The 21,799-nt window shown below is 44.5% G+C and overlaps 1 protein-coding gene across 1 annotated transcript in view; it reads left to right on the forward strand.

Moving 5' to 3' along the window:
- LOC311241231 (carbonic anhydrase-related protein 10-like) overlaps positions 1 to 10,670 on the forward strand; it is a 436,426-nt gene extending 425,756 nt beyond the window's left edge. The window contains exon 9 of the mRNA XM_084329987.1: positions 9,634 to 10,670. Coding sequence (XP_084186113.1) covers positions 9,634 to 9,656 — 23 coding nt within the window. The 3' untranslated portion in view covers positions 9,657 to 10,670. The remainder of the gene's footprint in view (positions 1 to 9,633) is intronic.
- Positions 10,671 to 21,799: the final 11,129 nt, after the last annotated feature.

A 21,799-nucleotide genomic window follows, 5' to 3' on the forward strand; every position in this document is an offset into this window, starting at 1 on the left:
TCGCTCAAAGAGACACGTTCCAGCCGACGCGGGTAAACTGCCGTTGACGAAAAGCCCCGACGTGGAGAATGAAGAGGAAAATACACCGGGAACATCGACTACGGTCCCCGACAGAGAGTCAATAGATGCCAACATAACAGAAGTGACAGGTACAAGCTCCGTGAAAGTTAGAGCAGCCGATCTGGATAAGATGATACTAATAGCAAAAAAATCCACCGTCACCGTCACTGCACCTATATCACCAATTGAAACAAGCAGTACAACCGCACCAGCCGATTTCAACACACTGTCTATCCTGATGAAAGAACAGATTACACAGATGGAGGCGCTCAAAGCAAACGTCGAAGATAAATTCGATCGCATCGATGCTAAATTGGAGGAAGTCATGAAAGCGGTCGCTGCACAATCCAAGCGAATCACGTCAGTGGAGAATTCGGTGACAGATATTATACTGTCAGTCAAAGTGATCGAAAACAACATCGACAAGGGCTTGTCAGAGATGGCAAATGAGATAGAAATTGTGAAAGAAGCATGCCGGAGGGAAATACAAGAGGTTAAAAATGAATCGATGGAGAGGCAACTCGAATCCCAACGCTACCACAGGCGAAATAACATCCGCATTGTAGGGCTTGAAGAAGCAGTAAACTGCGAAGACGCCAACTTTCCAACAGTGCTATCAACGATTTTGGGTATCAACCCTCCAAACAAAGTGCCGAAAGTGGACCAAGTTTACAGAATCGGTCCTCGGGAGCAAAGAAACAAAGGGCCAAGAGTCATCATTGTTACTCTGCGGAAGACATCACTAAGAGATGACATCATCAAAGTTGCTCGCACCCAACGGGGGAATCTGAAATATGGTGATAATTCAATATATATCTACGAAGATCTAAGCAAAGACGCTATCGCTCGACGTCTACCATACAAGGAGGTAATGCAAAAATTGTTCACAGCTGGTCACAAGCCAAGGCTAGCATACCCGGCGCTGTTATCGATCGTGGGCAGTGACGGCCGCAGGTTTGGATTACGCACACCTAAAGAAGCTGAGGATCATTTGAATCGACATGGAGTGGATACCACAAGGCAGGACGGCAATGCCTGAAAAACAGATAAGCCTCTTTCTCAGTGTATATCAGAATTTAGAATGACTTTATTGTGTTCATCAAGGTAACAGACGATATGCAGACCGTCTATACCAATGCGATCTGTGTACAATACGTTCCGTAATACAATATAATTTCAGACTCTGGTCTCCGGGGAGACAAATATATATCATTGCAAAAAGATCAATCTGGAATATTCTGGGTTTATCGCTCGAATGCCCTGGGTCTCTTAGATCATTCTGGAACATAACAACAGTCTATTGGCACTAGTATATTCCACATCCTTCTAGAATATAATGCACCAGGACAACGAAGGCCTACAACTCTAGCATTAAACTTCCGGTGTGTATATACATAGCAGATAATCAATTGAATGAAGTTCAATCAGTCCTTAATAATACTTTAAAAATCAACCACATCTAAACGCATGAACACTACAAGGTTATTCTAACAATTTAAGTAATCACTCCACTGTTGAAGTGACTGGCTCATTGAAGCTCTAAAAGGCTCTGCTTTTCTATTTTATTTTCTATTTTATCTAATCAGTTAATTCGGTTCTAGTGGCTTCTCCACGTTGATTATTATTCTATCTCTCATTCCTTATCTATATCTTTCTTTTCTTTTTTCTTTTTTCTCTCATTATTCTATTTTGTATCTTTATCTTTTAACTTACATTGTTCTTTTCCATTGTTCTTCACATTAAGGTGTCAATATTTCTCTACAATCTTTTCCTTTTTCCTGACTTTCCAACATGTTAGTAGAGGGTTCAAATGAATATGTCGATGAAAGTTTATTCTCTTTTTTATTTTTTGTCATTTATCACAATATTTCTTTACAGTAAGGGAAGGTGCAAGACCAAAAGCGACATTCTATTGCATTAGAATGAAAATGTTAGATCCTATGGCAATTAGCATAGGAAGATTAGGATTACAATGCTCAGTTTGGGCAATCCGGTGGACTAAGGGGGAGAGTCATTCACGGAGGATGTGTTTTTGGAACACAGGCCTGTACGACTCTCTTGGCGAGGGGAAAATAGGGGATTTTTATTTGTATATATATATGTTTTTAAGCTCGGCTCTCAACGGGACCTCATTAATTGGATGTACATCTATTGTAGCTTCACACTCCAGAAGCATTACCAAAAACTACACAATAACATGCATAGATTATGGCTAGTTTGAATATAATGGTATGGAACACCGGTGGGATAAACAAACAACACAAACGCAAAAGCGTGCTCACACTGATGAAAAAAGAACATGTGGACGTGGCTCTTTTAAGCGAAACGCACATTTTAGAGGCAGACATAAATACGTTAGCGGATAACATATACCATAATATTAGTCACTCTTCTTTTGGTACGAGAACTAGAGGTGTAGCCATAGTCGTCAGACGTAAATTAAATATCGAATTGAAAGGGGTATGGTCGGATGCTGAGGGGCGTATAACTATAGCTAGGATTGTACATAATAACAGGAAAATTACGTTGGCAGCGGTATATGCCCCAAATTTGTACGAAGTGGGTTTCTTCACTTCACTAACCGGAGAAATGTTAAACCATCCCGAGTACTCATATATAATAGGTGCGGATTTTAATGCCATTTGGAATCCAAGGATGGACAAATCTTACCTTACCTTTTCCAGCGAACAAAAAAATTCATCTAAAGCATTAAAAGATTGGTCAAAGTCTACAGGGGTAATTGATTTATGGCGTTCACTTAATCCCATGACCCGTAAGTACTCCTGTCATTCGACGAGACACAACACATTATCCAGAATTGATTACGTCTTTGCATCCCCGAGAATATTTGATAAATATGAAGTGGAAATGATACCCAATGCGCTATCAGATCACTGTTACTTAATCCTGAAAGCAACATTTGGTACACTATCTTCCCGGGCCCCAAGATGGCGTTTTAATACTATGCTGCTTAACAACAAGGAATTCATTACACAAATTAAAGAAGCACTCACAGTATTCCTACGGGATAATGCAAACGCGGAGCAAGACCCCAGAATATTATGGATGTCGGTAAAGGGTATGATCAAGGATTTCACGGATAGATTTTCCTCCATATTGCGCAAAAATCAATGCACAAAACTGTCTGAAATGGAAACGCTTTACTCAACGCTTTTTAATTCTTTAAAATACAACAACTCTACTAGACTAGAAAACCAAGTTAACATTCTAAAGACAGAGATCAAAGCAATATACAGACAAAAATCGGAAATGCAAATACGCAGCACAAGACAACAGCAGTATTTCCAAGGTTCTAAACCTAGTCACCTATTAGCCATGCGATTAAGAATTAATGCAACATTTGCAGACATAACTGCCATTAGAAAACAACAAGTTCTTGTAACAGACCCCAAAATAATAAATGATACATTCAAAGAATTCTACTCCGACTTGTATAATTCAGAAACGACCTTCGATCAAAACAAATTAGACACATATCTTAATCAAATTACTCTCCCTAAACTTTCGGAGGACGACGCTAAACAGTTAGAAGCACCGATCACATTAGAATAACTCAAGAAGGCCATATCCGGAATGAAAAACGGTAAGGCTCCGGGAAAGGACGGTATCCCATCAGAAATGTACCTTTCCTGCTGGGACATATTTGGACCCTTATTACTAAATATGATCTTATACTCAGTCAAGGAGGGGAGCTTCCATAAACACCACAATATCGCACTCATTTCAGTTCTTCTCAAAAAAGACAAAGACCCCACTGAGTGCGGTAGTTACCGACCTTTAAGCCTCCTCGGAAACGGTGTCAAACTGTACTCTAAGATATTAGCCATCAGATTGCAAAAGCATATGACGTCTTTAGTTCATCCGGACCAAACAGGCTTCATAAAAGGTCGCCTGATCAATGATAACATAAGGCGAATACTGCACGTACTAGATGCAGACAAAGAGGACACCACACCTAAGGCGATGCTATCCCTGGATGCTATGAAAGCATTTGACAGGTTGGAATGGTCGTTTCTATGGGCAGTATTAGAAAGGATGGGGTTAGGAAAAGGATTCATTGATATGATTAAAGTACTATACAAGGACCCATCGGCCGTGATTACAACAGGCACATTCATCTCCGAAATCTTTCCGGTATCACGCTCAGCCAGACAGGGTTGCCCTCTTAGTCCCGGACTATTCAATCTATCATTAGAACCTTTAGCACAATTTATAAGACAATCCCAACACATAGAACCAATAGTAATCAAGGGCACACAACATAAAATTAGTTTATATGCGGACGACGTAATATTGTTCATGCAAAACCCCAACACCACATTGCCGCATCTACTCAAGTTGATAGAGAACTTTGGTGATTTATCGGGATTTAAAATAAATTGGCCGAAGTCGGCTTTTCTTCCTCTTAACATCCGTGCAAAAAAAGACACAACCCTCCCAGGTGCGATACCCATGGTTAAACATTTTAGATGCTTGGGTGTGGAAATATTTCCCACCATAAGACAAACGGTGAAGCACAATTACACAAAAATACAGAACAAAATCAAAGACGACCTGGACAGGTGGGCAAAACTTAAAAACTCAGTACAGGCAAGGGTATCAATAGTTAAGATGGATGTATTACCAAGAATCAATTTCATCAGCTCAATGCTACCGTTACCTCCTCCAGAGGGCTACTGGAAAAGATTACAATCCTCCACATACAAATTTATTTGGAATAACAAACCACCTCGCATAAAAAGATCCACCGCACAGAGAAATAAAGCAGACGGTGGCATGGCAGTTCCAGATTTTTTACAATATTTTAAGGCTTTCACATTAAGACCATTGAAAATATGGTTTGATCCCCAGGCTTTGGTATCTTGGAGAGAATTAGAAGAAAACATAGTAGCCCCACAGAGACTGAAAGACATAGCACACACTAAACTTTCAATCAAGCATTGTGAGCGGGAATTTGGCCCCATAATTACCCATGCAATCAGAACATGGCGGGAAACACAAAAGAAATATCCTAACCCTCAAAAATGGCATAATCACACTCCCATATTCAATAACAATGCACTCTTAATGGGAAAACGCCCTATAAGATTCCCTATATGGGAAGAGCAAGGCATACACTCATTAGGGGATATTTTTAATAACCAGGGCTTCTGCAGTTATGTCGAAATATGCACAAAGTTTAACCTCACCGAGTCCACATGGCTTTTTTACATACAGTTAAAGCTATGTCTGAGGTCTCACGGTGTTCCATTACTCATACCAATCGAACACCACAGATACCACAAATTTTTCTATGAAAGAGAAACATTGGGAGGTTTTGTATCAGGTTTTTATTATCAATTACTAACGTCCTCGTATGAAACCCTTCAACTAGACACTGTCTGGAGGAGGGATATACCAGACCTGGAAAATGACTTTGATTGGCAAGGAGCCTGGGCAAATGTCCGACTTACATCAAGGAACCCGGATCATCAACAAATCAATCTGAACTATATTCACAGGACATACTTGACTCCTATAAGGCTGTGCAAAATGGGGCTTAAACAAGACTCCAAATGCTCCCAATGTACAAATGGGGACGAAGGAACATTTATGCACATGTATTGGGACTGCCCACCAGTTAAGGCATTCTGGAAAGATGTGTCCCAACAATTATCAATACTCGTATCTTGGAATATACCTGTACACCCCTCGGTATTACTATTGAATGATGTTTTTGAGTTTGCAGTGAATCCACAGCTAAAGAGATTGGTTTTATCGGGTATCACAGTAGCTAAAAAACTGATCGCATCACGCTGGTTTCAACCGGAAAAAATGTGCCGGAGAGTTTGGTTCCTTACATATCTCGATGTGATATATCAAGAAATATCTACAGCAAGAATTCTGGGTCTCAATGAATCCAAAATGTCAATGTGGGTAGAAGTGGTGGAGAGAATAAAAGCTAGCTTATAGTGGTAGTGTCTGGTTAGGAGTGAGGGATAATGGAGGTACTATCCAAGAGGGGGTCCGGGAGGGGGGGGTTCGAGCTGGAGCATATGTGTGTAGGGTTTTAGAAAATAGGTATTAGGGGTATATTCTATACTAACATTTATATAATAGTAATTTCGCGGGATATACACTGTATACGGTTAAAATGTTATTATAGACTATTTTTGTTTTATCTTGTTTCTGTACTTGCATGTATTTTAACCACCTTGACTGAAAGTTTCATTATGCATTGTGTGTTGAGTACTGACTTTTAATAATTTTTGTTTTGCAATAATAAAGAAAATATAAAAAAAAAAAAAAAAGAGAAAAAAGAGAAAAAAAAAATATTGATTTTTAGAACTAAATTATGTAAATCCCTAAAGCAATGGAGCAATTGCTTAAAATATTAAAATAACTTTGTCAGGCTTATACCTTTAGATGAAAATGAGGTTTTTAAATCCTTGTATGCAGTTCGTCCCCCGACAAGTATGGGCATTAAACCGTTATGAGGGTTTATTGAACTTCCATATCTGGTTCATGTGCATATACATACCGAATGTTATTGTTCACAGGCCTTCATTGTAGGAGTACAGTGTATTCTAGAAAGTTAGCCACCGATCTTGATTTGTATAAACTGATGTTATGTTCCAGATTATTCTTCCTATCCAAGAGTTATGTCATTCCAGTGTATTCCAGTATATTCCAGTATGACACTGAACGATCGAAAGAAGAATCCAGAATGTACCAGAGTGTTCCAAAATGTCAGCGTCAGAATATTGCCTGCATAAAAACCAGAAATCTATAAATATAGTGCCTATCGTTTCGTATTAAACTATTTGTACCTCAATGTTGTCAACAGGCTTATTTGCTGCCGCTTTTGTAGTCCGAGCCATGGCAAAGTCATCCAAATAAAAATAAAAAAATAAGAAAAAGAGATGAATAAGCTTGTCATCTGAGACGGGCCGATGATGCGTCCGGCCCCGAGGGGCCGGTATCATGTTGTGTTTCCTTCATGTAATCTTCGGCGTCTTCAGGCGAGCGTAACCCGATTCTTTTCCCATTTTCCCCCACAATGGAGAGAAACGCTGGGTAGCGTAGGCTGGGCTGGAGTTTCCTCTTATAGAGCTTCTGCAACACTTCTTTGTAAGGGGCTCGTCGGATTATTATTATTATTATAGCCTCCCTGCACAAATCTTCGTAGAACGACACTGGTTTATCGTTATATTTCAGTTTCCCCCATTGCTTACGTGCCTCTCTGATGATCGTGTCTCTTATTTCTGTTTTACGCAGAGTAGCAATGATAACTCTCACCTTGTTGCCGTTGGGGTCCCGGGTACCGATTCTATTACACTGATCCACTAACGGTATTGTGGGGAGGATTTCTTTACCTAGAATTTCAGCTAACACTGCTGGAAATGTGTCATCTGTGCATTTGACTGATTCATCCAATCCCACAATACGGATATTAAATCTACGATAGTGACGTTCGGAATCGAGCAGCCTCTCCATTGATTTCTCTTCGTTGTCATGTATCTTCTTCAAAAGCTCTTTGTCCCCCTGTTGCATCGCCTCCGCTAGCTCCATGAATCCTTCATGAAAAGCCTTCTTGCTCTCCTCGACTTTCAGTGTAAATTCGATCACAGTGTTTTCAACTGCAGTAATACGCACGGATTGATTTGCAGTCGCTGTTTTAACCTCTTCGAATTTAGCATCGATATATAATTTAAAAGCGTCAGCCTTGACGTCCGCTTTATCCATCAGTTCCTTTATCAGATTAGTCAGATACTTGAAATCGGGTGGTGTATTCTCCATGCCTGTATCGGTTGAGGTTGCAGGAGCGTTGGCAGGAGCGGTGGTATTGTCGGATATTTTCTTCTCAATTTCCACTGCTATCCCTTTCACGAAGCTCGTCCCCGCCGGGACCGTTATATTGTCCTCTGCTATCTCCCTCACGGGGCAAGTCGTCACCGGGACCGTTATATTGTCCGCTGGTGTCTCCCTCACGGAGCAAGTCATCACCGGTGCCGTTATATTGTCCGCTGCTATCTCCCTCGCGGAGCGTGTCACAGCCGGGCCGTTATATTATCTACTCCGTGTCTCTTTCCAGGTTCTTTCTCTTTCTTTGGTCCCATGTTGAATCTTTCTTTCTGTTGATATATTAGTAGAAGGTCTTATTTAATATATACGATGAGGTTTAAACACATTAGTGTTGTACAAATAAGGTTTTGAAGCTAAATTAACGTTAACGGGAGCGGAGCGTTGACCAAACGTGTCCGCTACATCTCGTTCTCAATGTTATATTTCTGTTATATGTCTGTCAAACGAGACGCTCTGGAACATCTACCTGACACCAATGACATGTTTCAAAGCATCGACGCAGGTGCCTTGATTCATGGACTTACTGTACCAGGCCCCCATGGCCTGAAGTAATGTTAATGCACCCCTGACTGTAGTAGTAGGCTGGAGGGTCCAGCTAAACACGAAGAGAGTGAGAGAGACAGCAGTGCGGGGGTTTGTGTGTGGGTGGATGGATGGATGCTTGTGAGAGAGAGAGAGAGAGAGAGAGAGAGAGAGAAAGAGAGAGAGAGAGAGAGAGAGAGAGAGAGAGAGAGAGAGAGAGAGAGAGAGAGAGAGAGAGAGAGAGAGAGAGGTAATCAGACAAAGAGATAATGTGTCGGTGTGTGTGTGTGTGTGTGTGTGTGTGTGTGTGTGTGTATGTGTGTGTGTGTGTGTGTGTGTGTGTGTGTGTGTGTGTGTGTGTGTGTGTGTGTGTGTGTGTGTGTGTGTGTGTGTGTGTGTGTGTGTGTGTGTGTGTGTGTGTGTGTGTGTGTGTGTGTGTGTGTGTGTGTGTGTGGATGGCACTCAGTAGCTACTCTGCGGCCGTGGGCTGCTGCAGCTCAAGGTCAGAAACACACGGACAACAGCGTTGTTATCGTTGAGGAGTTGTTTTAAAAGCCAGTTTGAGCCAATGGCAATGTAGCATATACTTGATTACTATTCCATTCTCAGTTGAAGGGAATGAGGGAGAGGGGGGGGGGGGGGGGGGGGGTATAGGATTATCTGGCTGTGGGAGGAAGTCGACTGAGAACAAACTGATATATCTTACTCACTTCAATGGTTGTTCTCTCTCTCTCTCTCTTCCTCCAGCTCTCTCCCTCCCTCTCTCTCTTGAGACTGTCATGTTTTTTTTACTGGAAGCTGCTTTTTCATTTCTCCACTAATTATGGCATTTTCTTCTCTCATCTACTCATTATAGAATTTATTATGACTTCTCTTATCTTCTCTATTCTTTCTTCTCTTCCCCTCTGTTCTCTCTCATCTCTCCTCTCCTATCTCCTCTCTTCTCCTCTCCTCTCCTCTCTCTTCTCTCCTCTCTTTCCTCCTCTCTCTTCTCTTCTCTTCTCTCATCCCTTCTCCTCCCCTCCTCTCTTCTCTCTTCTTTTTTATTCTCTCTTCTCTTCTCCTCTCCCCTCCTCTCTCCTCTTCTCTCTTCTTCTCTCTCTCCTCTCATTTGACCTCTCCTCTCTTTTCTCTCCTCTCCTCTCCTCTCCCCTCCTCTCATATGCCCTCTCCTCTCGTCCCTAGTGAACCAGTGGCTGTTGAAGTAAGCAGTTGTCCACCATGCCCCAAGACATTATCATCCCACTGCTGAGCGGACCTGAACCAAGGCTGATCCCAACTAAAAAGCTAAGCTGAACTGAACTGGACTGAACTGAACCAAGCTAAAGTGAACTGAACTGGCCTCTCCACGCATCTGTCACAGTTTCTGAAACAGTTCCCTATCTACCTGGATGACCTGGCCCGGCACGGCACTTTGGCAAAATGGTGTGAAGAGAACTATACAGTAGATCAAGACTCAAGTCCCAAACACTGTACTGTGTTTTGTGGTTTGGTATGTGAACTGAGGCCAGACCGGGCCAGCAGTAGTACCCACTGCCTTTGCATTGGGTTTGGTACAGCAGTGCGAGGAGGACTATCGTTGATGAAGACATTGGTCTACTACACGGTACTGTGTATCTACTGACTAGCTGATTGATCAAATCCCCATTCCTGGACCTGAGAGAAGACACTGTGCCAACAACAAAAAGGGAGTTTGGGGAGTTCAGGTGGTTTTCATGTGATTTAAAAGGCCCAATCGGTGATCCAAATGTAAACAAGCTGGTCGCCTCACCACTGGGAATTAGACTGGATACATGTTTTTATTCTCTAGTTGATATTTACAGGACTTTCAGTAGTCAACAGGTAAATATGAGTTTTAAACTGTACCTGCTGTATTCTGGGGCTATAATAGGTTTGTTTACGCCAGAGTAGAAACACACTTATATTCTGATTCATGATGAGGTAAGATTACAAATAGTATATTTACCATCTGCAAATCAAACTCTTTCAGAATGTATGTGAATACAACCCTATTTGATATGCTAAAATAACTGCATTGGGCCTTTAAAGGTGAGATAGCTTTTGACATGATGTGAAACAAATGGGAATTGAAACAGATGTGAAACATATGGGATTTGAAACAGATTCAATTCAATTCAATCAATTAAAAAAACTTTATTAGTCCCGCAAGGGGCAATTTAGAGCATGATACGGCAAACAGCTGCATTTCTACACATTCAAGACAAAACAGGGACAAGAGACATACATGACACTTCAAAGCACAAGAGACATGACACTGCCAGAACGGGCAGTGAAACATATGGGATTTGAAACAGATGTGAAGCATATGGGGTTTGAAACAGATGTGAAAAAAATTTGGTTTGAATCAGATGTGAAACAAATGTGGTTTCAAACAAATATGAAACAGATGGGAGTTGAAACAGATGTGAAACAGATGGGATTTGAAACAGATGTGAAGCATATGGGGTTTGAAACAGATGTGAAAAAAATTTGGTTTGAATCAGATGTGAAACAAATGTGGTTTCAAACAAATATGAAACAGATGGGAGTTGAAACAGATGTGAAACAGATGGAGTTTGAAACAAATATGAAACAGAAATGAAAGAGATAGAGTTTGAAACAGATGTGATTTGAAACAAATATTAAACAGATATGAAACAGATGGGTCAAAAAACAACATCCAGGGATGTACGGCAGCACTCACTGACTTTGGGAAAAGGGACAGTGCCTCAGTTTCACCACTTTATTTTGGCCATCAAACAAAACACGCTAACGTGTCAGAGCGTGAGAGCAGTCGTGAGTGCTGCCATACATCCTTGGATGTTGTTTTTTGAAGTATATGTTTTTTTGGTTTAGCACCACAGAGTTCTGTATCGTTAGTGGCTTAGCTTGGCATCACACTGCACTATCTCGCGTACGTGCACGCGTACTGAATAAACCACAAATGTACCTCTAATACCAGTATTAGTCTGACCACACCCCTCATCAGCTTACCTTCATAAGCAGGTGTGTGGTCACCTGCTCTCCTCCTTCTCGCTTTCACCACAAGGAAGAAGTGCCTCGGTAGATCCCCACACTTGACACCATGATGGAAGAAATTGGATTAGGAACAGCTTGGGAAACAAGGATACGTTGACATCATATCTTTATTTTCTCTCTCACTATTTTCGAGAAAATACGGCGATATTGTCTTCGTACTGGAGTGTCTAGAAGATGATGATCATTCTAAAAACCCTCCACCGGTTTTCGTATTGGGAGCACGCCGCTGCATGCTTCTCAACTGCAGTTCCTTGCTGTGTTTGTTGGGGTGAAACCTGTCAGGCCACAGCTGAACTGTCGGACATGCCGCTGTTGTGAGAAGCGGTGCGTTCCAGGTTGGGTGAGTAGTGTTTGCTGGCGGGCTCCACTTGTCTGTTAGTGCTATGGGGGCTACTTGACAAAGTTTATGGAAACCGGCCCCAGGCTAGGGTCCTTTGTTTAGCCGCCTAGGCGACAGAAGGCCTTGGTCTGGAGACCATTATAGTTTTAACTAGTGGGCCGCGACCATTGACACTGGTGATCCCTGTGTGTTCTGGACGAGTGGATTCTCTCTGTCACCGTGTTAAGGCCCCATCTTTCATATCCAAATGAGAGTATTCCTTCACGAGGGGATATGTGCATGTAATGTGCGATAGCGGCAGATTCATGTTCAAAATCAGCTACACAGGCCAGTTGGTACTGTGCTGATTCCGCCGGATGTGGTAAAGTCACCGTTGTGAAGCGGTGTTGACGTCTTGTTTTCTCTTTTCTCTTAAAAAGTGAGGAGAGGTTCAGAACGGCGGCCTGTCTGGGTGAGTGTTATGTCATTGTTTACATGTTCATAGCTTACGGTTAGCCAGTCAGCTGTTAACTGCTGCGTTAGCCTGCTGGATCGCTGCATGGCCTGCTTAAGGCCTACTATTAGCCAGTCAGCTGTTAGCTGCGGGGCTAGCATGTCGTGGTCGCTAGGTAACGTTAGCTTGCTGCTATGGCCATGGCTGGCGCGGGGTAGCTTAGCTTCTCGTGCGCCGCCGGGAGCTCGCTTCTGATCGCCGTTGGCTTGATGCTATTCTGTTGAACGTGCTTTGATTTTAACATGTTTTACACTCTTGACCGCGACGTCATCCTTGACAGGGGATGTTTCGTCGACCCTGCCCTGAGCCTGGACGGGGATTGCGTCAACAAAGAGGACTGTAGCGACTGGTTGGAGCGGCGACGCTGCCCGGATCGAACAACACAGGACGGCTGTGTTCTACGGTGTCTTGTGACTGCACTTCGCTGATCTGCGTTCCGGGTAGGAACGGGGTTGGCCAGACCTCATAACACGTCTTCTGGTTTTACTTTGCTAAATGTATTGTGAATAACGGTGTTTTTTCCCAAAACGTGTGTTGTTGCAATGCATTTAGGATACGTTGCGGGTTATGTGTGAGCTGTTTTTGTCACTGGCAGTTAGCTTCTCCGTGCAGATCGTGATGTATTGATCTGGTTGTTGTGTGAGAAACATCATGGTGTTTATGTGTACCGTGTACTCACTACTAAGGCAACTAACCTATGAAGCTATGCTTGGTGACAAGTGAGTAAAAGAATGTTCTTTCTCAGACTGTAATGACAATGAACAGTGTGTTCACACATTAACAGGTTTTCCTGTTTTAACTGGCCGTATTGAGGGTAAAATAGGAGGATTGTGTTTTCCCCCCCGGTTCCCTGGGGACTTTATCACCTCCTATCAGACATGTTGTGCATTAATTGTGTCTTTTGTGTGGTAGGGATACGATGTAACTCTTAGCTTGATTGCTGAGGTTGTGCTAAATCTGCTGGAGAAACTTATTTCCTAAAGGGAAATTGGTTTGGTTGCTGTCATGTGTGCTTAGCAAGGCCTGTGGTCGATACTAATCAAGAATGATGTATTCTCTCATTGTGAAAAAAACGGCGTTCCTCTGTTGAGTGTTTTTGCCATTTTTTGTAGGTGATGATGGGTTGTGTGTGTCATGTGACCTACAACTGGGTTGTACTGGCCACAGAAGCACATGTGTATGTTGGACCGGGGTTCTTAGAGCCCTCTCTATTCTGTGTTTTTCCTTAGTAAAAATCAGATAGCAGGTTAGCTCATGCGCTGTGTGGAGCTGTGAAACGCTTCATAGAGCTGACTATGACTGTGTCATATTCTCTTTTTGTCGTTACGTCGTATCATGGGTGTGGGGTCGTAAAGGGGTGAACTGGTAACCTTTCCTCTCCCCATTGTTCTGTCGGTCAGGGGTACACCCCCTGTCCTTCAAGGTTCCCGTCACGTGGCGGTTCGGCACGTTACGGGGGGGGGGGGGGGGGGGAGGGAGTTCCTGGTCCCACGGCCTGGTATATTGGGCGTGTGCACCGCAGGAATTCCCCCGCCATAGAGTACGTCACCGTGCGCGTCTCTGTTGGTAGGACTTCCGTGTGCTGTTCAGGTCCATGTGATGGATCTGTTTTCAGGGGGGGTGGTCAGGGCTCCTCCTCACCAAGCGCCTATTCAGGCCTTCTGTGAATTCGGACTCCTTCTTCCATGTGAGGAAGCCTCCATCAGAGTACAGAGCCTTCCTCCTCAGATTGTCAAAGTGAGTGGACCCTCTAGAAGGGTCCTTTTCTATTGTATGATATTCGATTCAATTCGTTTATTGAGTGTGTATGGGTTCAGTGCCTCTTCCCCGGAGGCCCTAAGACAGTTTTTTACATGGCTCAAGGTGCAATATATTCTTTTCAATCTGTACAGCTCGCGTGGGAAGTCTCTCTGGGGATCCCCGTCTCTTTCCTATGGGAGGGTGGTGGGATGTAAAAATGTGAACATTTTTTACCCCGGCTGTGTAGACTGGGATACATACTGTTGATGCTTCCTTCTTTCTATTCCAGAAGTGTTGGAGTTAGGGAGTGTCACACCCCTCTTGTCGTTCCCCTGGGCGCCTTGGGGATTCAATGACAGGTCTAAATAGCCTGTTCATTGATGGGGGTGTGTCCCGACGCACGTATAGTGCTAGCTCGCTGTAAACAGGCGATTGACTGGCACGCCTTGGTTGCTTGTGGTTGAAACAGCGTTTTTATAAAGCAACTGAGATGGGGGTTTTTCCTCTTCCGACGACCACATCCCATGACCTGGGTGGGTTGTCGACGGATTCTCGTTCATGTCTGGGGGATGATGACGGGATGGATCTGAACATATGTAGTGGGGTCTCACGCCCTTGGGGTGGGCCACCAGGCGCGGTTCGTCCGAACGTCTGGGTGGCGCCTTCTTTTCATGTTAAGATCAACACGCATATCTGCCCTTCTCCTGGAGTAGGCATGTCGGCGTGGTTAGGGCACGGGACTGGTTCTGGTCACGCTGGTCCAGATCAGTTGAACCCGTTGTCCGCCGGGGATGCAGATCTGCTGTTCTGGTACCCTGAGGGACTTGGGCTTTTTTCAGGGGGAAAAATGCCAGGTCGGTCTGGGTGTCACAGGGTTAAGCGCTATGGAGACCCTGGTTGGGTATGTTTTTACTCAGCACTGTCGTCATGGCTTACAGCCATGCCATTCTGTGCGCGCTCGATCTCGTCGGATCTCGGCCGCTACACAGGTTGGTCCTGGTTAGTACTTGGTTGGGAGACCGCCGGGGAATACCAGGTACGGTGTGCTTAGGGGCTGGTTCTCCATTATTTTTCGCTCCTCTCTCACGCATGGCGAAGAGGGGCCTGTGGGGGTGGTTTTTTGACCTCCTCTGGTGACCCTGTGCTTCCCGTACCACCAGGCCCGGTCCGAAGTGATGTTTGCGACCCGTAGGCCTGGGTTAACCCTTTTTGGAAACTGAAACACTTGTACTGCGGTATAGCCGGTGTATACCCGCAGGTGTGTTTTGGAGTTTTTTCTTGAGGGGTTATAGGAACAACCACCGCATTGGGTAACACCGAGGTGGTTGATTCCCTGGTGTGTTGGAGCAGTGTCAACTCCCGGGTTCACCGTTTGAGGGTGCCCCTGCACGTTCATGACGTCTGCCAATCGTGTCAGCCTTCTCTGCCTCGACCCCTCTGGGTGGGGGTTGTTAAATGGAGGCTTGGTCATGCAACACCGCCAGCTTACGCTCCTTCCGCCGGGGCGGCTGTGTTCAGCTGTCCCCTCTGGCGCCTGTCTCGTCCGCAGTCTCCAGGCTAGGGTTAACAGCCTGTTGCCTGGTTTTTCCCCGGTGCGCTGCCTGCTTCCGTTGGTTAACCTTTTTTGTGTGCTTACGGCCATGCTGACTGCCTGTTCTGCAGGGTCAGTGTGCCAGGCGGTGTACTATTGGGGGGACGGGGCCCGCTCGGCTTACGGCCATACCGACCTGAACACGCCCGATCTCGTCCGATCTCGGAAGCTAAGCAGGTTCTGGCCTGGTTAGTACTTGGATGGGATTCCGCCTGGGAATACCAGGTGCAGTAACTGAGGGGCCTTTGTCCGAATACGCTGGCGATGTGGGGGGCGGGGCACTACGTGCCCACCTGGTGGGGTCTTGATGCTGGCATCATGGACTTCTCCGGGCCCCCATTCTAGGGAGTCCAGTCCTTTTGGTGGGTCTGGGTCTTCCTTCGTGCTCCGCTGCTACGGCCTTGCCACAGGGTTGGGTTTGCCCTTGACCCCGTGATTCTGGGGGCAGTAACGAGGTTGTTCCTCCGTTCGTTCCCGGGTGGCATGCGGGTTGTGCGTGTGTGTAGTCGTGGGGTCAAGCCACGGTCTGCTCACCCTGTGCGTTGAGTTGCTTGAGTGCCTCTTCGCACGGTCGGGTCCGTCGCCCTCCCGTGACGTCCCTAATAGGGGGGCTACCCGCCATTAGGGGGGGTCGGGGGGGCTCGGCCCTCCCTGTTCTGATGGTTGTGGGGGGGCTGTCAGCGGGGTGTATTTGTCAGCCAGTGGCTCCGCTTGGCCTCCCTTGTGCAGTGTGATGCCAAGCTAAGCCACTAACGATACAGAACGATAGGTTATGACTATAACCAAGTTCTGTTAGTTAGGGGCGATGCTTGGCATCAGACGGCCGCTGCAGCCCTTGTCCTCGCCTTGTGGTGAAAGCTTGGGAAGGAGGAGAGCAGGTGACCACACACCTGCTTATGAAGGTAAGCTGATGAGGGGTGTGGTCAGACTAATACTGGTATTAGAGGTACATTTGTGGTTTATTCAGTACGCGTGCACGTACGCGAGATAGTGCAGTGTGATGCCAAGCATCGCCCCTAACTAACAGAACTTGGTTATAGTCATAACCTATCGTTTCTTTCTGGGAAGGCGTGTCCAACTCCTCCACTGCAAACATGAAACAGGTGGGGTTTGAAACGGATGGGGCTTGAAACGGATGGGGCTTGAAACAGATGTGTAACAGGTGGTTGGGGTTGGGGTTAGGGTTTTTACAGATTTCCCAGGCAGACCATAACATGTCGACGTGTTGAACTGTAATTGTTTATTTCTACCTGCGGGTACCCGTCACATCGTAGGGAAAAGGGGATTTCACGTTCGTTACTCGGTTACCTTGAAAACAGCTCGTTAGCGTTGGTAGCCAGGGTTCCCACGCAGTCTTAAAAAGTCTTAAAAAGTCTTAAATGTAATCATCTGAATTTTAAGCATTAAAAGTCTTAAAAGGTCTTAAATATAATTTTCATAGGTGTTACTTCAAATGTATTGGATTGGGAAGTTACTTCTCTGTACCTCTCTGTATCTTTTTTGTCTTTGAGGTAAATGTCCAGGCTACAAAGTACTGTAAGTACTTTTTGTATGGAATTACTGTACTTATTTCATAGTAATTTTCCTTTGTACCTTTTTGCCAGTATGGCCATGAAATAATGTGTTAAATTACATGCAAAGTTGTCAAAACCAAAGTTGTTGAAACCTGCAGGAACTCTGGTTATAGTGCAGTAGCTTTCTTCACAAAAGCTCATAACTGCTTGTTGGAGCTGAGAACTAAATAACAGAAGGCTCCCTTGCCACTGACCCGCGCTTAACCCTTTCACTACCACACTACAGAAGGTTAACTGTTTCACTACCACACTACAGACGGACCGTCTGTAGTGTGGTAGTGAAAGGGTTAACCTTCTGTAGTGTGGTTGTGAAAGGGTTAACCCTTTGTCATGTGGCAGTGGAAGAGTTAACCTTCTGTATTGTCGAAGGGTTAAACTTTACAACTCAGAAATTGGTACCGGCTGTGACAGACGGTGCATCCCTATCTAAAAGCAAACGTCTTTCTTTCTTTTTTTTTTGCAAAGCTGAAGGACCAATGTAGACGTTTCTCGCCCCGCAATGTGACAGCTGCTCAGCGAAGAGAAAAACAACTGAAATTCAACATGTCAATTTAACGAGCGTCACCTGTCAACACCGACATCAACACTGCTGATATTGTCTGTTTATTTGTTTGTTTGTTTTCTCAGATTGCTGTTTGTTGTTTTTCATGGGGAGACCATATGGTGCGTTCACGTCAGGTGGGAAGAAGCGGAAGAACCAGCTTCCGACTGGGAAAAGCCATTCACGTCAGCCTCCTAGTGGTAATTCCTACTAGGTCATATGGGAGTTTTTTATATACCCCGATATCTCCCACTTCGCGTCCCGAAATGCGGAAGTATCAACCATCATGGCAGCAAGCTTGACGGCGATGTCGGCAATACAAATCAAAATGATCACTTTGATCACATAATCAGAATAATACAATCATACTGCTGTACTCTTCATATGAAAAACGAGCTATACTTGCTGCTGTTCGTCTACAGTTATTTTAAAGTAACTTGCTAACGACTTGTAGCAATAGGTTAGCAGTAGGCTAATTACAGTAGGCTAAGATCGCCATCTTGGATGTGGGCGTTTCCTCGAGTTCAACGCGTGAATGCTTCCTAGTTGTAGCAACGAGATGTCATCTGGTTCGTCCGCTTCTTCCCACCTGACGTGAACGCACCAATAGTCCCTGAGCTTTTTTGAAACGTAACTGTAATAAATAGACGGAAAGGCAAGGGTTCTCAGCCGTCTCAATGAATCTCTGTTTATACTCTAATACTGCTATAGAAAGATTGTGGGCGGCCGGGTGGCGCAGCGGTCTAAGCGTCTCCCACCACAGAGACAGTGGGATCGAATCCAGCTGTGGTGCTTCCGGGTTGGCCGACCGTCCATACTAACACAATTGGCAGTGTTAGAGGGTGGGAAAACCTGGCGAGGGTGGGTCCTGGTCGTTGTAAAACAGCGACTCCTACAGATCGATCGGGGCGCCTGCACAACGAGGTTGGATCCTGGGGGAGGTAGTGTCCTCCACACGTTACACTCCCCCAGGGAAAGTCTGCGCTGCCAGGTGAAAAGAAGTGGGGATTGGCTAAACATGTGTCAGAGGAAGCATGTGATAGTCTCCGCCCTCCCAGACCGACGGTAGGGGGCAGAGCACGCAACGACCAGGTAGGGGATTGGGAATTGGCATAACGACTAACATTGGGATGGGAGAAAAATGGAAAAAAGAAAGGGGGGAAAAGAGAAAGTAAAAAAAAAATTTAACAAAAGAAAGATTGTAGACTAAATGTAAAATTGTAAAAAAAAGAAAATTTAAATGAATGAAATCAAATAAGGACACAGTGTCAGAGGTAAATGGACTGCATTTATATACTGTAGCAGCTTTCATCCAAAGCGCTTTACAACTTGTGCCTTACATTCACCCATTCATTAACACACATTCAAACACAGATGGCGAAGGCAACAATGAAAAGGTGCCAACCTGCTCATCAGGACCAGTTGGCGTTTAAGTGTCTTGCTCAAGGACTCTTAAACCTGAGGTTAAGTGTTCATCATGACAAAGGTGCCATGCCTGTGAGCTGGCACAGAGGCTAACTGTGAGTGAGTGAGAGGCTAACTGGTAGTGAAAGGGTTAACCTGCTGTAGTGTGGTAGTGAAAGGGTTAACCCTTTGTCGTGTGGCAGTGGAAAGGGTTAACCTGTATTGCCGCAGTGAAAGTGTTAACCCTTTGGTAGTGTGGTAGTGAAAGGGTTAACAGTGTCAAACTGCTTCACCTAGAGTGCACATCAAGCAGAGGCAATAAGGATTTTTCCTTTTATAATTTTTTTTATAACTTTTTTCTTTTACGTTGAGATATCAATTAAATTGTGTGAGACGTTGACGCCGTCAAAGAGTTTTTCTATTTACCGGAGGCTGACCACGCTCACGGCAGCATAGCGAGCCGACCATGTTGTTTTTTCAAAAACGATTGATCACAAAAATGGGATTTTAGCTGAAAATGCCAACAACGTGTTCAGTTTATGGAGAATTTGGCCCAAATTTGTCTCAGATGTTATTAACACTATCAGTGCCACTTGTTAACATGGTAAAGCATGGTTGAATGCCACCACCCACTTCAATGATAGCGTTGTGAACGCATAATCTCTGTCTTGAATTATGGCTATGAATAATGTGTCTAATCTGCCCGTCGTTTATCAATGACTTGTTTTTTAATCGTTCATTTCCGTTTTATAGCATTTTGAAAAGCCCTCGTTTTTCAGGAAAATATATAGATTCCGTGATAAACGCCCTTTACTGGAATATTCTGGCATACACAAAAAACGTTGTAATTTTTCGGCCTATTTATGAATAGTTTTGAAATAAATGCTAGATTATCGATAGTATATGTGTACTTATGCACGCTATAGAAGCGATCTGAAAAATATATTCTCTCATTTCCTGATCAGTGAGCACACACACACACACACGCTGATATATAGATCAAAACAGATCCGATTACCCCAAGACTGGTCAAATAAATTGCTTACCTCAGATCAGATGTTATCCAAAAAGATTATTCCAATTCCTGATCGCCATTCCAAATATCGATTGCGTTTATTGATTCAGCGTTGGGTACTGTAAATATGTATTCCACGCGTTTTCCGGGCCGGCGATCGACTTGGGTCTCTTCAGATGCCTCGCCGGAGAAGTAACATGAGGAGGCTGGACCCCCCCCCCTCCCCCCCATCAGTCTAAACCAATGGGGTGCAGTTTCACAGGTAGAGACGATAGGGGGTGGTATTTTCCCAATTGAGCTCAGAGAGAGTCTGCAACACTAGCGTGAGGCTCGATTGATGAAATATGAATTAAAATCGCTAATAAATTAAAAAAAATACGACAAACAAACGCTATATAGCGTTGGTGGCACTCAATTGGCGGCATGAACTAACGACAAAACACGTCCGTGGCACTCAAAGTGTTAAAGGACGGCAACACAACAACAACAACAAAAAACATGCTTTAGGCGAATAAGTGTTGCTTAAGTGTTTTAGATTAAACACTATATAGTTATAATATACTGTATACATATATATATAGTCCAGAGAGGTCTAGAGAAATTCACAGTATAATACATAATGTATGTATGTATATATATATATAGCCAGCAATAGCAACCACTCCCCTACTCAACTCCATCGGACACTTCGGACCAAAACAAAAATGTAAACAAAGTGCAATAGCAAAGTGTGGCCCTTTTTCCAATAGAGGTCACTGTTTAACCCTTTCACTACCACACTACAGAAGGTTAACCCATTCACTACCACACTACAGACTGTTAACCGCCTGTAGTGTGGTAGTGAAAGGGTTAACCTCCGGTAGTGTGGTAGTGAAAGGGTTAACATTCTGCAGTGTGGTAGTGAAAGGGTTAACCGTTTGTAATGTCGCAGTGAAAGGGTTAACCCTTTGCTAATGTGGTAGTGAAAGGGGTAACACCATTACAGATTCTACAGATCCTATGAAAACATGAAAGTCACAGAGATTGTAGATCAACACAGTTCTATTTCATTCTGGCTCCGCTCAGCGTCAGTCTGCACGCACTTCACTTCGTGCACAAGCACTGAATAAAAAATTCCACAATGTACCTTTACATCCCAACATTCGTCTGGCCACACCCCTATCCGCTTACCTTCATAAGCAGGTGTGTGGTCACCTACTCGCCTCCTTCTTCACTTTCACCACAAGGAAGTGCCTTCGGTAGATCCCACACTTGACGAGGTTGTTAGCTGAAGAAAGTTGAGACGTGTTTAAATTTTTTCTTGCTTTTTTCTTCTCTCATATATTTCGAAAGAATAAAGCTAAGTCATAATGTCTACTTCGGAGGGTCGCGCTCGCAACGCCACTCTTCACCAGCGGTTCTCCATCGCTGCCTCTGTCGTGCGTCTTGGAGTGGGGTTGAGACCTCTCTCGTGGTCGGCAGCCACGCCCGGTAGGCGTTCGATGGGTAGTTTGCCTCTCCAAGGAGCTGGTGCACCAGTGCCGTCTCCTGTGCGATGGCCTGGTTCCGGCTCTGGTTCCTCTGCTTCCGGGGAGTCGTCCGCTGTTGGGCGGCCGGCTCCTTTGGTTGCGGGGG

This window comes from Notolepis coatsorum (genome assembly GCF_963971535.1).
Source record: "Notolepis coatsorum genome assembly, chromosome: 14".
Classification (NCBI taxonomy): Eukaryota; Metazoa; Chordata; class Actinopteri; order Aulopiformes; family Paralepididae; genus Notolepis; species Notolepis coatsorum.